This window comes from Mchenga conophoros, linkage group LG12 (genome assembly GCF_057382185.1).
Source record: "Mchenga conophoros isolate Kocher_MC1m ecotype Shallow Benthic linkage group LG12, M_conophoros_male_GT1.1, whole genome shotgun sequence".
NCBI classification, from domain to species: domain Eukaryota; kingdom Metazoa; phylum Chordata; class Actinopteri; order Cichliformes; family Cichlidae; genus Mchenga; species Mchenga conophoros.
This window is the reverse complement of record NC_140537.1, coordinates 19,568,607-19,586,393: the sequence shown is the minus strand read 5'-3', so window position 1 is coordinate 19,586,393 and position 17,787 is coordinate 19,568,607. Positions and strand designations below refer to the sequence as shown.

The 17,787-nt window shown below is 42.4% G+C and overlaps 2 protein-coding genes across 4 annotated transcripts; one reads left to right on the top strand and one right to left on the bottom strand.

Annotated features, from left to right (window-relative positions):
- Positions 1-1,405: 1,405 nt before the first annotated feature.
- Positions 1,406-5,858, bottom strand: LOC146562478 (neurofilament medium polypeptide-like). The gene is made up of 4 exons (XM_085294234.1): positions 5,070-5,858; positions 3,661-3,860; positions 3,419-3,543; positions 1,406-3,323 (listed from the first exon to the last, which is right to left on the bottom strand). Exons 1-4 carry the CDS (start codon positions 5,818-5,820, stop codon positions 2,045-2,047), a joined length of 2,355 nt encoding a protein of 784 aa, XP_085150360.1. The 5' UTR covers positions 5,821-5,858; the 3' UTR covers positions 1,406-2,044.
- Positions 5,859-8,302: 2,444 nt separating this feature from the next.
- fancg (FA complementation group G) lies at positions 8,303-17,777 on the top strand. Of its 3 annotated transcripts, none has more exons than XM_085294233.1 (14): positions 8,307-8,520; positions 9,071-9,167; positions 10,064-10,189; positions 10,316-10,488; positions 10,882-11,035; positions 12,373-12,503; positions 12,593-12,739; positions 12,937-13,097; positions 13,214-13,280; positions 13,362-13,678; positions 13,762-13,802; positions 13,895-14,068; positions 14,711-14,825; positions 16,945-17,777. In XM_085294233.1, the coding sequence occupies exons 1-14, from the start codon at positions 8,452-8,454 to the stop codon at positions 17,036-17,038; spliced, it is 1,866 nt and encodes a 621-aa protein (XP_085150359.1). In that variant the 5' UTR covers positions 8,307-8,451; the 3' UTR covers positions 17,039-17,777. The 3 variants fall into 3 exon arrangements, with proteins under 3 accessions (XP_085150356.1, XP_085150359.1, XP_085150358.1); XM_085294232.1 differs by having other exon boundaries at positions 9,068-9,167; XM_085294230.1 differs by having other exon boundaries at positions 8,303-8,520; positions 13,214-13,678.
- Positions 17,778-17,787: the final 10 nt, after the last annotated feature.

Sequence of the window (17,787 nt, the reverse complement as noted above, 5' to 3'; positions counted from 1 at the left end):
GGGTATGAATGCACCACCCAGCCACTGTGTAGAGCAGGGGTCCCCAATCCCAGTCCACGAGGGCTGGTGTCCCTGCAGGTTTTAGATGTGTCCTTGATCCATCACAGCTGATTTAAATGGATAATTACCTTCTCAACATGTCTTGAAGTTCTCCAGAGGCCTGGTAATGAACTAATCATGTGATTCAGGTGTGTTAAACCAGGGTGAGATCTAAAACCTGCAGGGACACCGGCCCTTGTGGACTGGGATTGGGGACCCCTGGTGTAGAGTGTGCATGTTCCCCCTGTACTCCAGTTTCATCCAACAGGCCAAAGACATGCACGTTAGGTTAACTTGTGATTCTAAATGGGCCATAGGTGTGAATGTGTATCTCTGTTCGCCCTGTGAGAGACTGGCAATCTATCCAGGATGTACCTCTCCCGCCTTGTGACAGCTGGGATAGGCTCTGCGACCCCAAAGAGGACGAGCAGTTAAAATTGATGGATCTTATATTGGTTCACTTTTGTTCAGTTTGCACCGAGAGCAGTCACATTTAGCAATGATGTAAATGTTTTGGAAAAAAATAAACTTTACAGAGTACACAATCATCAATAAAACAGTCAATTTCTGTTTAACAACAGATGGCAGTGACAGCAGTCAAAGCAATCTCCGTCTTCCGACTCTGGTTTTTTAATGACACAGTCGCTGATCTCATTAATACACAGCCATCTATTAGATGCAGTGAAATTGGATTACAGGGGGGTGCAGTCGTGCCAGGAGAGAGAGCCTCACAATGTCAGCCAAAGTGTGTCCAATGTCAGTGTTTCACCAAGAAAGAGAAGCTTTTGGTGATGGCACAAATCTAACAGTTACCTGCTTTTCAGTAGGATGGTAATGAATGTCTTTTTCACCAGCACTCATTAGAAAATCCTATTAAAAGTAACCACACATTTTATTTCTGTCAAACAAAAGAAATCTTAATATTTCAAAATATTACCAAACCACAAGTGACAGAGGAGGATTTGCATTTCTTAGTTATACGTTTCAAAGCAAAAGCCTGCTCTGTTTAATTTTATGGCTGTGCCTGTAGGACAATTTGATCATTCTGGTGATTTTTAATTAACAATCCTAAGATAAATGTGTGTCCTCTGCTCCTGTTTGTAATGAGACAGGCCTTGGAAATGAGAGAGAGAGTCTGTGCGAGCCGGCGACACTGCTCTTGATTTATACATGAACGCGGTCTGTGGGACATGAGGAGAGTGGGTACAGCCCCCCCTCTCCACAGCCGCAATGCAGTGCAATAACTCGCAGCGTTTACCTTTTGGCATCGCACCTCGTAGAATTTCTCTTGACACTTTATTAATCTTCACTTTAATGAGCTGCAGATTTCTGCATACATGAAGAAAAGCCGCCAAGCCTTGTGTGCTTCATTTTTCATTCTTTATTTTTGTGTTTCATATTGCATATTCTCAGCAGTTTATACAGAGCACAGTCATCATTGTCCTAACACTGCAGACTAGAAGAGTGAGACACTCCAGTTCACCTGTAAGGAGAAGCTGCATTAAGGTGCACAACAAGCAAAATTCAAGTCTTCCTTATTTATTCATTTGTAAATATAAGTTTTCATATTCAATATCTGTGACAATCTTTAGCTAGACATTGGTTTGACATCTCTACCCTTGAAGGCTTGCGTAGGTGCAGCAGGGTCCTCCTGCCCCCATCAGCGGGAATCCTGTTTAAATGCACTTGATATTGATTAAGGGCAGTTGTCACATTCTGATAAAGAGTTTAAGAGCATTCTGTATTCACTACAGTCATACATCAGAAGCATCAGGGGCATATAATGGCCATACGTAGGGAGCGGGGGGGTATTTGCTACAGAAATCACTATTGCTTACATACTGTTACCTGCTTGGCTTTGGGCATTTTATTGCCCATCTGAACTGCTGGGTACATCCAGCTTCTCTTTCTCTTCAGTCACTTTTTGCCCTTTCCTCACCTCACCTCCCTCCATCACAGATCTTTGGCATCTCCTCCTCTAGCCCTGAAACGCAGCATTTTTGTCTTACTTCTTGGGTTTCTCCTCCTTGCTTTCCTTTGACTCAGTGCCAGAAGATTTCTCAGCCTTCTCCATCTTTGCTCCTTCCTTCACCTCTTTACTAGCCTCCTTTTTCTCCTCTGGCTTCTTCTCCTCTTTCTTGCTATCCTTTTTCTCAGGCTCTGCTTTAGGCTTCTCTTCTGGCTTCTTCTCCTCTGTTTTTTTCTCCTCTGGTTTCTTCTCCTCTGGCTTCTTCTCCTCCTTCTTGCTCTCTGTTTTCTCAGGCTCTGCTTTAGCAGCTGGCTTTGCCTCAGGTTCGGCCTTCTCTGATTTAGGAGCAGAGGGCTTCTCCTCCTCCTTGGCAGGGGGAGTACTCTCTTTAGCCTCAGACTTGGGGGCTGGCTTGTCCTCAGCAGGCTTGCTGGGAGTTACAGGTTTTGAAGCCTCTTCCTTTTTTGGTGTTTCCTCTTCTTTGCTTTCTTTCTTTGTTTCAGGTTTGTCCACCTTCTCTGGTTCTTTCTCTTTGGGTTCCTGCTTCTTCTCCTCCTTCACAGGCTGCTCTTTCTCCTTCTTTTCCTCTTTGACAGGCTGAGGCTTCTCTTTTTTCTCCTCTTTTTCCTCCTTTTTAGGGGTGTCTTTGGCAGAAAATGGTTTGGCCTTCTCCTTCTCTGGAGACTTTGGTTCAGGGCTCTTGGGAGGAGGAGATTTGGACTCAGGAGACTTGCTGGGTGGGGATTTGGACACGGGTGACTTTGACTCATCTCCTGCAGGAGACTTGGCTGCAGGGGATTTGGCTGCTGGTGATTTGGCTTCTGGTGATTTTTGTGGCGATTTAGATTCTGGTGATTTGACAGTAGGAGATTTAGATTGAGGAGATTTTGAAGGAGGGGAAGCAGCTTTTTCTGGAGATTTGGACTTTTCTTCTTCTTCACCTGCCTTTTCTTCCTCTCCTTTCTCCTCTTCCTCTCCCTCTTCTTCCTTTTCCTCCTCTTTTTCTTCCTCTCCCTCTCCTTCCTGCTTCTCATCTCCTTTTTCCTCACCTTCTTCTTCACCCTCTTCTTCTTTGGTTTCTTCACCCTCTCCTTCCTCTGCTTCTTCTTCATCTTCTTCTTTCTTTTCCTCCTCATCTTCATCTGCTTCCTCTGTCACCTCCGTCACCTGTGTTTCATCTGTCTGTTCCTCTACAATGACTGTATCAGAGATCTCTTCTCCTTTTACTTTCAAGTGGGCAGAGATTCTGCTTTCCAGGTAGGAGTATGGGCCTCCACCTGACACAAAGCGATTCTCCTCTCCCTCCAGTAGTTTCCTGTTTGGAAGACAAGAACACAGAGAATGAAAGTGTTAATCACTTTTAGCATAAAGAAACCAATTTAAAGTTACATTTTTTAGATCCCAACTAACCTGTAAGCAGCAATTTCGATATCCAGAGCCATCTTCACATTCAGAAGCTCCTGGTAATCTTTTAGCTGGCTAGCCATCTCCCATTTTGTAGTTTTTAACTCGTTGTCGAGCTGATTGATGGTTTCCTGCAAAACAAACGTAAACATCCTCTCTGGTCACATATCATTCATCAAGTGTCTGAAAAGAGATTTGCAGTATTGGTGCATTTCTGCTTTTTCTGCATGTCTGTGCTGATGCCTTGCCTGTAGTGAGTTGAGGTCGTCTTGGTGTCTGTCTTCACTCTCTATACGCTGCCTCTCCAGTGACTCCTTGGTTCCTCGAAGAGTCTCCAGCTCAATGGTGCGGCTCTGGAGCTTGCGGCGGTATTCTGCAATCTCTTCCTGGGTTCCACGGATTGCATCCTGGTTAGACCGAGCAGCCTCGGACAGATGCTCCATGCGCACTGTGGAAAAAAACGAATTTTAAAAAGTACATGACATGTTTAGAAATCACTTTTAATTAAGATAATCGCCTGAAATATGACACATATGCATACTTTTAAAAGAAAGGGGAACATTTTGAGTCTAAAGACGTAGGCCTTTTTTTTAACTGAAAATATTTAACCAGTCCTGCTTTAGAGAACAGACAGTTACTACAAAGATCCTCTGTAACCTTGACACTGTCCAGCTGCCAGTCAATAGTCTGACTCAGCTCCCTCCTGCATCCAAGCATGAATAAACCACTGCTGCAGTCAGCTGGACTCAAAGAAGGTCAATTTGTTTGTACCTTTTACTAGCTGTACCAGGTCAAAATGTACACCTACTGAGAGGGATTGGGTATAGACCAATATGTCCTTTGACATACCCAAAACTACAATGCGCAGGAAACCCTTCTGGGCCTTCAAAGTTGTCAGCAGTGTGTTTATGTAGCACCATAAAAGTCAGCAGTGCTGTGTCTAAGTGCTGCTCACAGTGGCTGTAAGATCATGTCTCACTTATTGCTTTGCTAGTAATTCTATGCATCAGATCTACGTCCAGGTGCTTTTATTAATCACATCAGCCAGGAGAAGATGGCTGTAAAAAGCACGACCGACTGATGAAACATTATCAGCCCGCCGCGACCTTGAAAGGTACTTTTCTACTCGTGGAAGTCCAGGGTCAGATCCATCAGCACAGCAAAAAGAGAAACAGGTAGTGAACACCCACTGCTAGTCGGCAAGAGTGCAAATTAATCGTAGTCTCTTCGCTGTGTGCCACCTCACCTCTGCAGGGCTGGCCTTTAATTTTTTTTAAATATTCTTTTAAAAGGTCACTATGCCGCAACTGCGCAGTCATAGAAAAGGGCACCAACTAAGATAAAAGGCAAATTATTGATATTATTTAAGTGATTATTATTATTTTATGTATTTATTTGCGCATTTCCAAACTGGTTACCTTGCTTCTTTCGCGTAATTCGTCACTTGTAATTTAACCTCTAAAGTTTTCGATGTGATAGATTAATAAATGTTATCAACCAACATTCCAACGTAACAGTCGGAGACGCCTCAAATAAATCCCGATCTGGATCCATGAGGCACACTTCAGCACCACGGACAGCGGACAAACGTGACTTTACGCACGGAGACTTTTGATCGTTTCAATAAACTTTCCTCCTCTTTTTTGATCGGACTCACCTTTGAACCACTCCTCGGCGTGCACTGAGGTCTTGGATGCGTGACTGTCCAGCTGCGAGCGGATCTCGCGCAGTGCGGTGGTGACATCCGCCTTCAGGGTGTCCCGCATGTCGAAGCTCACCTGCGCGCTCTGAATCTGCTCCAAGAGCTCCGCCACTTCTTCCTCGTGGTTCTTCTTAAGAAAAGCGGCCTCCTCTTCCAGCGCACGGAGCTTCTTGTCTAGCTCCAGGCGTACCAGCCGGCACTCCTCGACATACTTTTTCATAGCGCGAGCGGCAGCCTCCAACTCTTCCCGGTTCCGCGCTTCATCCTCCAGCCTGACCCGCAGGTGCTGGATGTCCTCTTCCAAGTGCTCGTGCTCCACAGCCGCGCGGGCCTTCTCTCCGGTCAGCTGCTGCAGGAGACCCCTGAGGTCACCCAGTTCCCTCTCGTAGTGCTCCCCGACCGAGGCGCGCCCGGCTTGGTTCTGCCGCAGCGCCGCCGCTTCCGCCTCCAGGTTGCGGTTGTGCATCTCCAGGTTGCGCACCTTGTCGATGTAGCCGGCAAACCGGTCGTTCAGAGCTTGCAGGATCTCTTTCTCGCTCTTCCGAGTCATGTCGCCGTTAAAGGTCTCCAAGCTGTCGATTGAGGATGGCTGGCTGTAGGTGAGGCGACGGCGCTGGGAGTGAAAGCCGCTGGAGGACACGGAGGCGGGCCGAGCCTTGCGGTACGAGCTCGGGCCCATGAAGTGATGCTCTACCGTGAAACTCATGTTGGCTGGGCCGGTGAGAACTGACTGCAGTAGGAGGGAGAGCGATCAGCTTTTATAGGAGGGAGGGAAAAGACAGTAGTCAGCACCAAGACACGCTCGTTTTTAAAGAGATACCTTTTCCTCAGAAAACTACCGGCTGCGCAGGAATGGCAAGACGATACTCGCTCCCGTTAGTGTAGGATCCTGATGATAAGTATGTATTTTGAAGGTATTAGAGGTGTTGATGAGGGGATACTTTACTGACGGAACAATCCTAAATATTGGGACTATAACATGCGATATGTTTTTTAAGCATCCAAAACTGCACCTGGAAATATCTAGGCGATGTTTCAAAACAAGATTGTAATATAAATAATTTTAATCATATTCACAAATGCCTGCTTCTGGGTTTCTTTACGCAGTTTAAAAAATATATATTTAAAAACACATGGGAATACTGTGGGCATAGATGTGGCTAAAGTCCTGGTGGACCTTCTTTCTAATATGTTTCTTTAATAGGGACAACTCATCTTAATAATAAATACCACTTTAAAATGTAACAAACTGTAAATGATTTTAGCAAATTTGCTCATTTCCATCTGTGACTGATTGTGTGGGTGTCCACTGTGTTCTGCTGATGCTCTCTGTAGCTTCACTGCTGCAGTGTGAGTTTGCAGATCCACAGCCATACCCCCTGGGACTCAACTCAACTGCTGGGCCATTGACAGACTCCTTCTTTTAGTACAGGCACACACACAAAGAGTATTTCCTTCTTTCCCCTTTTCAGAAAGCAGCTTCCCATCACTTAGTTTCTGCTTCTTTTTGAGAGAGCAATTTTAACATGTGCAGAATCTGATTGCAGGTTGAGTGTGTGATCCACACAAATGACACAGAAACCAAAAACAGCAGCATGAGTTACACTGATACAGCATTCACAGAAACCCCAAACAGCTGTCTCTGCTGATCTAAAGAGATGTCTGCTCTGAGAAGAGGAGCAGTTCTGAAGAGCACATACAGCACCTATTGATCACTCAGGGTGAGTGAGTTTATTCTACCTTAAAGGGAAACTGTAGGCCTCGCCTTTAATATGAGCAAATATTTGGAAGAATCCACCATTTAGCAGACAGCAGCAATTTCTCATTTTCAGCCATTCTTTGTTATTGTAACATTAATGTCATCAGCTCAGTGACACCCATAGATGTGTGACACTTAAGTGCTCTGTAGCAGATGCGCTACATTTGTAATGAAACACGCAAAAGTCTCTGTGTGCTTTGCATCACGTCTCACACGTTTGGGGTGGGGTGGTGGGGGTGGGGGTTCTCCAGCATAGGAATTACATGCGTCACAGCCCCTCCATCCACTGGCTGCATGTTTTATAGATGAGGATAATGCAACAGAGATGACAGGATTCTGCTGTGAAAGGCACTTTCTGTAGCGCATGTCAAAATGTAAGTGCACATGAAATATAAGCAGCAGGCCAGATCTGAGGTTTATCAGCAGTTATTGCAGTAACTCAAAACAGTCTGGCCTGAAAGCACGAGTATCTGTTACTTGAAACCAAAAATCTTGTAACAGCCAAACTAAGATATATTGCTTGGAATATGACCTCCAAATAACAGGTCACCTGCAGTCTGTCTCCTGCTTTTGCTTCTCAGAATTAACATAATCCTCTCTCCTGTGCTGTCATAGGTGAATTAATCAGTCACATTTTTCAATATAGCTGAAAGCTTGATGACTGCCACTGCAAAGGCTTTTGATAGAAGAGCACAAAGGATGTTGCCATGTAGCGGCCTTGTCCTTGAAGCGATGGATGGACAGACAGCAGCAGAGTGAGACAGATACAGAGATGGAAAATAGCAGAATCGATGCAGAGGAAAACGTCAGAAAAAAGTGAAACGTGTCCCAGAGGAATGATATCTTGCATTTGCAGGTGCACTGAGTTTAGGCTGTGGAGTTTCCCTTGTTTCAGAGGGGTATATTTAGACATTTCAGTGATTTGAGACTATCAGAGAACAGAAGAGCTGCAAGGCTGTGTTGGAAGGCAGACAACGAAGAACACAGTCGTCAGGGAACAAGTGGATGCACTGAAGGAGGGATGACAGGGTGTGACTGGAACTGGGGGACAAAACAGGGAGTCACCTTGGGAATGACATCCAGAAAAATGGTAGTCCGAAGTCTAACGGATGAATCAGCTGTAATTCAATTAAGGTTTAGATAGTGTTTCCTTACATTAGACTTCTGTGTGTTTGAGTATGTGTGCATGCATGTTTATACATGTAACTGAGGCTGATGCTTTTTTTTTTCAGAACTACACAGCAGTCATGCAGATAATAAAAAATAGCTTTGTAACTGTGGAAATTTACTGACCATAGAGAAGTAGCTCACAGCTTGATCATGGCTCTGCCAGACCCAGAGATTGAACTTTCTAGAAAGCATCTAAACTTGACTCCGTTACAGCACCACCTGCTGGTCAGTCAGCAGAATGCCGGTGTCATCCCCACATGTGTCCACAGGGGGCAGCAGAGCCCCGCTGCCACTCAGCCTGTAACGTTTTATTTCCTGTGTTGCTCGCTTCTCTTTCACAAACGAGGGAAAGTTCAAACGAAACCACTCCAGCTTTTTCACCAAACACCGATGTGATGTGTGGTTAAAATGTATCAGCCGCCCTCTTTACTCGAGAAGTGGAGTCAGGAGAACAACGAGTTGGTAAATAAGTGTAAGGTGGGTAAGGCCGGCTAGCAGGTCTACATTTAATCACAGCTCTGCGATTAATTAGCAATACTAACATCAAATAAAACTGTAACTGCGAATAGATTAGATGACCAAAAATCTCATAGTTTAATTCATGTGCTAAAATGTAAAACAGAGCCAGTTTTTCTCCTGACAGACTGAAGTCCTTCTGTGCTGTCTTTTTCTTCAATGATTGTATATTAGCCTCCCTACCGTAACATAATACAGAAATAGAAGAGGTTTGCGTATGTATTAAGGTGTTATACAATTATGTAAAATACTCTACCTGGAGAACAAGTCATGAAGTCTTCTTTATGATATTGTTTTGGATTATTATTGGAGATGTAGAACAGCGTTAAGTTACACAAAGCCACTTATACCAAACATAAGAAAGGAGTAGGGGGTATCCCTCATGATGGTAGTTTGCAATGTGAAGTGCTCTCAAAAATACTCTCATGAAGGTATCTGACATAAATTTATCCAACACTGTGGTACATCCTGATCATGGTGTCATTTTGCTTTCACTTGATTGTTTCAGCAGCAGGAGGCAGCTGGAGGTGCTGTGAGCCGAGACCACAGGCAGTCCAGCCTGAGGTGGTGTTCCTCTGAATTTCACAAACTTTTGAGGAAAATCCAAGGTACTATGTGATATATTTGTCACATTTTATTTTTCAAATCATCACAAATGTTAATATTAGACACAGATAATTTGAGTAAATACAAAAAGCATTTTTTAAATGTAAATGATTAGTTCATTTATTAAGAGCTATTCAATAAAAAAAGCTATCCAAACCTACCCACCTCGGAAAGCTGAGAATAGGTTCACTAGCCACACCCAGGTCTGATTACTGCCAGACCAGCTGAATCAAGAAATCTCTTAAATTAAAACAGTCTGACAAAGTGAAAAGTTCTCAAAAAGCAACACATCATGCCACGACCCAAAGAACCACCCGAGAAACAAATTCACTGACATCCTTCAGTCCGGAAAGGGCTACAAAGAAATTTCCTACGGCTTTAGGATTCCAGTGAACCACAGTAAGAGCCATCATACACAAATGGAGAAAAACTTGGAACAGTGGGGAAACTTCTCAGGAGTGACCAGGAGGCCAAAATTACTCCAAGAGTGCAGTGACGACTCATCCAGGAGGTCAGAAAATACCCCAGAACAACATTAAAGAACTGCAGACCTCATACGTCAGTTAAGGTCAGAGTTGATGATTCAATAATAAGAAAGAGACTGGGCAACAATGGCATCCATAGGAGAGTTCAAGGAGAAAACCACTGCTCAAACACAAAGACTTCTCGATCCCCAAGACAGGAGAATATTTTGTAGGCTGATGAAATGAAAGGTTGAACTTTTTGAAGGTTTAATAAAAAAAAATTCTGATTTACTCAGTTTATCTTTGTCTAATATTGAAATTAGTTTAATGATCTGAAACATGCAAGTGTGACAAATATATATTTAAAAAAGGAAGTCATGACACCGTATAATTTACCTCAATGCAGCTTCTTTCTACGCGTCTCTCTTCTGCAGGTATTCCTCCTCATGTAGATCACTCGCAGCTGGAGTTGGCAGTGGTGTATAATACGTGTGTATGCTTTACTGCTCAGTCTCAATTTTCAGAAGCTGAGCTGCTCCTCAAAGAAGCCACTGAGCGAGGTAGGCCTCTATGTGAAAAAATGGCCATATATGATACGATTCAGGAACTAATGCCACAAATCCAAGTTTTTGTAAGTTCAGAGATTCTCAAGTGTGAATTTTACAGCCTGCCATTCTTCTTTACAGTGTTACAGGTGACAGGAAATAACGCTGATACTTCTGATCCGCTTGTGCTGTGGAGAGCAGGGCTTAAATCAGCGGGAAACACAGCTTTGCATCCTCATGTTTTGTACCTCCTCTGTCTGCAGTGGGCACTATGGCTGGCCAAATGCCAGCTAGAAAATATAGGGGAATTACAGGTAAGATGATTTTTAGGTTATGTCCACGCCTTTCTACTTTCTTTTTAGTTTTAAACAAACTATAGGATCTATGCATTGATTAGCCACATGAGATGCCTGTTTAACTGCTTTATATGGGAAAAATCACTGTGCTGATTTTGACTTGTTCTTTGTCACCTGACACAGAGTTGGTAGAAACTATTTTCCCACAGTTATTTGTTGGATTCATGCTATCCCAGTGTTTTCTGTCACTGCATGTAATACAAACTACATTGATGATACTCCACAGTGTATAAGCATTTAAAGACCTGTGTGCAGTCCCCATCTGTCGAGTGGAGATGGAAGTTTGATCTTGGATTTGTTTTTGTTCTTGTTTAAAATGATTCAGTTATTGTATTTTTTCATGTCATGCAGGAGCAGATGTCTTCTCTTTGTGAGATAGTATGTGATGGAGTTGGGGATTGCAGTCCAAGCGAGGCAAAAGGAAGTTTGTCAAAGAGTCCTCTGTTGGTGATGGAACCGAAAAGGCTCACCGAATTATTACAGATCTGCACTTCCATTGCTCAAGGTTCGCTACATTCATGCTTTTTAGCAATGTATTTTTGAGGCTCAGTTATAGTTGTTTCTGCTCATGCTACCATAATTAATAAGGCATAAGTCATAGTGTAGATTTCTCCTCTCTGCTTTGCAAATTAACATTTCACCTCGGTGATCCCTTGTCAGCAAACTATTATTACATGCTTCCAAAATCAGTATTTGTGACATGTTTAAAGGTTTGTGTGTTGCTAACAGAGACGGGCAGTAACGCGTTACTGTAATCCGATTACTTTTTTCAAGTAACGAGTAAAGTATGGGATTACTATTGCAAAAACGGTAACTAGATTACCGTTACTTTCCCGTAGGAACGCTGCGTTACTGCGTTACTAAAACCGTGATTTTTTTTTTTGCGAGAGTGTCTCATGACAGTGACATAAGCGAGTGCGACGTTCGTGGCAGCAGCTGTGTGCAGATCAACAATGGATCATATATCGAGTACGGGAGAGAGTATGAGCGTGCAGCGTTTAAAGCGTGGAAGCACTGACCTTACTTTGAGTTTGATTCCATAAAAAGTGACAAAAACATTAATGTCCGTTGTGCGTGGGAAGAAAACTTCTTTTTACAGCGAAAAAAACCCCTAAACTTCCAAGCAAGCACCGAGTGCGCTATGACGTAATGTGAAACTCACAGAGAAACTCGCGGATTCTTCCACTGACCGCTGCGGCACACCTGCACCAGGGTAAACCTCCGCCTACCCAACTCCTGCTTTACAGGTGAAAATAGAGCAAAAGGACCGCTAGTCTTTGACTTAATTTATTTTCTGCTGTGTTTTACTTGCATCTATTTGAAAGAGTGAGTGTAAACACACACAAAAAAAATTATTTTATGTGCTGGAATGTGCACAAAATAGGTTTAAATATTAAACAAATTTCTTCCAGTCAGAGAATGTTGCATTTAATTAAATTTTTGCTTGATGCATAAAGTTAAAAGATTAAAACTAATAAAACAAGTTTTAAAAAGAGACTTTTCCATTTGATTACATTTTGTATGATGGATTATGTAGAAAAAGTAGAATTGGGCTGAAAGATCTATCGCTTTATCACCTATTCAGGTTGTAAATCGTGTTTTTAAAAAGTAACTAAGTAATTAATTACTTTTGAAAATAAGTAATCAGTAAAGTAACGGGATTACTTTTTTGGGGAAGTAATCAGTAATTAGTTACTGATTACTTTTTTCAAGTAACTTGACCAACACTGGTTGCTAATGTGTCTTTTTACACTAGCGACAGCTATGAACACTGATGATGGTGAAATATGACTGTGATGTATTCATAGACTTCCTCTGTGTGACTCCACATGTTTAAAAAAGGTGCAGAAAAGCTGAATGAGGGTCGGAGTTCAGAAGCGTTGTCTGATCTACAGGCGGCTTCTGCCCTGCCAGCTACCAGGGCTCTAGTGGCATATACACACCTTCTTTCAGGCTCCTGCCTCGCTCATATGGTATACACATGCACTGTAATCATATAAACAAAAGAGCAGCCTTTAAGCAGTTGTCTTAAGTTAATGTTTGTCTTTCCGATTGTCTCTAGAACCGCCCACAGATGGCACTGCAGTGTTACAAGAGGGCACTCGAGACAGACTCCCGTTGTGTGTGTGCTCTGTACCGAAGCATGCTCATCTATAGACAGCTGGGAAACACACAGGCTGAGATACAGGCTCTTCGCCTACTGCACTCAGTGAGTGATGCACATACACTCTCCACATAAAGGCCATACATGCAGACGAGAGAAAGGATGCCGGTAATCCCTGCATGTACATATATTTTTAAGTTAGAAGCCTCACAGATGAAGATAAAGAAGTTTATTTTGATCACTGACATATTTTCAGTTAAATTCAGGCCTGCATCAAACATCAGACCTATCTTTTCCCACAGACTTTGATGTTGCCCCCTGCTACAGAGCCCGTTCTGGGAGGTATCCAACCCCTCTCTCCGTCCTTACTCCTCAGTAGCCAATCACTAAGCAGGCTGCTTTCAGTCCCGTCTGCCCTAAGTGTCCTTTACAGCCTTGCCCTCAAATGTGTGCTCAGTGGCAGGTAAGAAGAGCAGCAGGGATGCTTGCTGACCTCTACTCCAAAACAGAAAATGCCAATAGAGAGGAGGACAAAAGTATACTTGTATTAACAGTGGAGTGTTGCTGATGTTTCTGCAGGGTTACTGAGGGTGTTGAACATTATCTGGATCTGCTGGCTGCTCTTCACTCAGAGGATCAACATGCAGTAAGAGTGAAAATAATAACAAACAAAATCACAATTCAATTCTCCTTAATGGGTTCAATGACATGTATTTGTTTGCCTCAGGTTGATGCTGAGGTTTCTGTCCTACCCAGGATGCCGGAGCTTTACCTGGAGGCTGGCACTGCCTTGCTCTTTACCCGGCGTCCTGCAGATTGTATGGCGTTCTGCAATGAAGTCATCAGCACGACACTGGAGCTGGTACCAGAGAAAGTGGTGTTGGAAGAGCCAGAGGAAGGAATTGGAGGAGACGCGAGGGGTCTGAGTGTGGAGGGTGAAGATAAAGTGGCGATGCTCCTCTGGGCTGCAGCTGCCTACCTCGTCCAGGGTCACTGCCACGCTCACTTGAAGGACTGGAAACAAGCTGTGACTCATTACACGAGGTGTGAGAGATGAAAGTAATTTTACTTGTTTCAGCGTAATTCAGTTATTAAAACAAAACAAAACACTGCATTCTGTATTACAGGTGCATCAACCTGCTGGTGAAGGTGCACTTAAAAAACAGAGGTGAATACCTTAATGAGTTTATAAATACTTGGGAGACTTTTGCCTTTTTTTCTGTCTTTCTGTTATTTTCTGTATTTTATGGTCGATTACAGATTTCCAACCACAGATCCCTGCTGCAGATGTGAATGTTAAGCATGGGAAAGATCTCTGCACCCTGCAAAGAATGAAGGGGCTTTCACTAGCATGGAGGGGTATCAGCTTCACCCAGATGGACCAGCTGAGAGAGGCGCTGAGGGACCTCCAGCTCAGCCTGCAGGCCTTCCCAGGTATACACGCCACAGCTGTAACTTAATCCTGTGAATAGCAGAAGTTGAAGCTATTTCTGACATTTGATATATCAGCAGTACTCTGTCATTGTAGCTAGCTGGTCATACAAAGAGAAAATAATATAAGTCATAGACTCCTAATCTTATACATCAGTGTATTTAATACTTTTTTTCTTATATGTAACATTTATCACATTGTTCTTCACTATTGGCCCACACTCAGTGACAAATAGGGGACACAAGACAAGTTGTATTGCTCATCATTGTTTTATTTACCATAAAGAAAACTAATAAACATGAGGTATGAGGAGTCAGAAGTATCAGTCATTACATGGATGCACGGATGAGCATTACATGTATGTGCTGATGTTGGCATCGGTGTGAAAGAGGAAACAAAAACAAAATCTGGAGGTGTCATTCCTAGGAGCTCAGGCCTGCTTAAACCATGTGGAATATGCTACACATGTGTAAACCAGTTATCCCAATGACCCTCTCCACTACTGTCCTCTGCAGGAGGAAACCCTGCAGAGACAAAAAGGGGAGGGGCCATAACACTGTAGACCACAGGATTGTATTGAGTGTGGATTTGATTTACATGGTATTGTGCTATAACACGTTGTTGTGCTGTATGTGTTGTCTCAGATTATACAGGAGCTGGGCTGTGGTGCGGTGAGGTGCTATGGAGGCTTGGCAGGAAGCACGAGGCAGCAGCTTGCTGGGAAAAGACCTGGAGCCTCACGACTCAGACCTCAGTGGAGTAAGGCTTTCATTCTTGTATTGTTAAATGCCGTCGCTACATTTGAAGTTTATAATGTTAACTGCTGTACGTCATACTGTAGAAGATATTTGATCCTATGGTGACTGGAACTCCGGGACACAGTTGGGGAGCATGATAAGGTCAAGGTTAGAGGTCAAGTTTTCTGAATATCTTGTGAACACAACAGCTCGAAAAGGATGTCACCTAGGTTTTTTGTTTTTTTTTTCTTAAAACTGGGTCATTGATGTTTTTATCCAGGAAGGATGTCATACTGGCCTCTCATACTGATATCTTAGCTGCATCTACTGACAGGCACTCACACCTTGGAATTTGGCAAGTTTTATACAATTCATGCATTTTTATTTTTATTTTGCAGGTTTCTCAATACCACAGTATAATATGTAGCTATACCAGTGCCACTGTTTCAGTCTTTTGATAAAGTCACATTCAAAGCTTTTCCTCAATTTGCATTCAGTGAATTTTCATAATGTTAATAACCCTTCTGCTGTCAGATTGCTGTAACCACATAGATTTCCAGGCTAGGGCACAACTCGATAGCAGAATCATTTCAACATTAATTTCAATAGATGTGGACATCTTTTAACTCCTATTCACAGCAATATTTATAAAGCATTAGATGTGCTTTATATATCCCATAAGTTGGGAAATTCCTGAGTTACAACAGCCTTCAGTATTTCAAGAAAATCTGAATAATGCATTAAGGTAGAAATGATAGAAAGTTAAATAAAGATAAAGAGAAAAAAAGAAACTCGGTAGGTAAAAATATAACTCGAAAGAAATTTAAATAGTACAAATGTAAAATGCTTATTATAACAATAATAACAATACAACATCACACAATTGCACCACACAATAATAAAATGGCTCAAAATCAATAAAATAAAATGAACCAGTAATGGTGTAAATGTAGTAAGTACATCAAATGTCAGACAGTGTAAAATATGGTGGACGGTTAGATCAGCTAGTCAGATGTATTGTGATCTGGAGATACTGGGTGAGCTTTAAAGATTTCCTTTATCTGTGTTTATGGCGAGGACCTACATTAGCCTGTTTGGATAAGGTTTTCAGCTGCATGTCCTGTAAATTCTGCAGGGGTGGTCAGGATTATCCGTGGTGGATCACAGTTTGTTCAATAGCCTTCTCTACAGCACAGTTTCAGATGTGTCCAAAATACTGCTGTGCAATTTTTTTGTTGCTAGTATACACAAAAAAATGTTACCAGGTAATATAAGGTCAAATGTGTATTAAAGAGTTAGCCTTAACATTGCCATCGCTAGTCCTCTGTGGTTCAGTCAATTTCTCTCGCTATGTGCAAATGTTTTCCGGCTGTTTGTATATTCCTTCCACTCTCATGAAAGCAATTTCTCTCAAATGCCTTGAGGAGATTTCTTCAACTTAGACACAAACGTTTAGTTAGGGTCAAGGACGAGCTAAATAAATCAGGAATTTGTGCTGTAGCTACACGGTGCAGTTTCTCAATAAATGGCACAGGGATTGACACTCCTTCAGGTGTTGGTCTGTAGCTTATTGCTAAAAAAAGTTGGAGACAAATAAAGTGGCTTAGAAAGCTTAAAGATGAATTAAAATTAAGTGATTACATCTTATGGCTTAATAGAGCATGAATGAAACAGCAACTTCATTGTTGTTGGTTGACAGTCAGTCACAAGGTGACAATTTGTTTGTTCTCGCTCTTGTTGTTTTTTGTTGGAAATTGCATGTAAATAAGAACAAGCACTCAAAAGGGATTTGAGATAATTTCTAATTACACACACAAAGTGGAGTTTGATTTAGCTGGATTGCCAAGCAGGAGTTTAACATACTTGGCCCGACCAGGATGTTATTCCAGTGGTTATCAGAGGTCAGCACTGTCACCTCACAAAATACAAGCTGACAGTTTGCAGGCTCTCTCTCTGGGTATTCTGGCTTCCTCCCACAGACACACATGTTATGTTAATTTGTGATGAAACTACGTGGAAGGTTGTCTGACCTCACCAGGGTCTTCCCTGCCTCTTTCCCTAGGATTGATAGTTTAATCACTTCTCTATATGCAGATACATTAGCTATGCAATGATGACTCTAATCTTTGTCTGTGTTGCAGAAAACTGCCTTTGTACCTACAGGATCCTCAGTCTGGCCCTTTGTTGGACTCTGTGGAGTTGCGCTTTAGAATACAGGAACTTGGCCTTACCTAATCAGACTGGAGACAAAAGAAGAATTACTTGTGACTTAATGAGCTGGATCGATTTTGCTATGGGTTTCATTTCACACGCCATACAAACATGGACCTACAGGGACAATAAAATAAAGCTTACTGTAAGCATTTGAAACTAAGGATGGGCACAGTGTATGCGTATTGTATGCATGAAATGATGGAAGATTAGGGCATGCATTGTTTGGAGTTGCTGAACTGCCTTTAAGAAAGAAAAGTCTGGTGAGGTGATCTAGCCAATAAAGTTCTCTCTACATCAGCAAACCTTTAATATGCTGTACATGCACTGTCAGCTGAATTTTCAAAAACGGTTAAGCAAAAAAAACTACGAGCTACACTGCAGTCCCCCCTCCACACACCATACAGGGAAAAGTATCTGTCATGCCAGTTCCTCCAGTATAATACTCAGCTTAGTTACCATACCACACTCTAGCTGACAACGGTTCCATCAGCATCTCCATTAAGATAAACTGGACATTGATCATTACATGATGGACTGCCTTGATAAATGATGTATACCATATATCAGACTGTGTGATGGCTGGTGTTAAAAAAGTTTGGAATGAGGTGTTGTGGATGGGTTAGCCGACAATCCATTAAGGGAACATAATTTACTTAGGATGTCTTTGATCAAATTTCAAGCTACAAAAATGTATTGCTATCTAACATCTTGTCTCATTTTTTTTTTTTTAAATTGAATAAATGAAGTATATCCTGTTGTTTTTCTTGGAA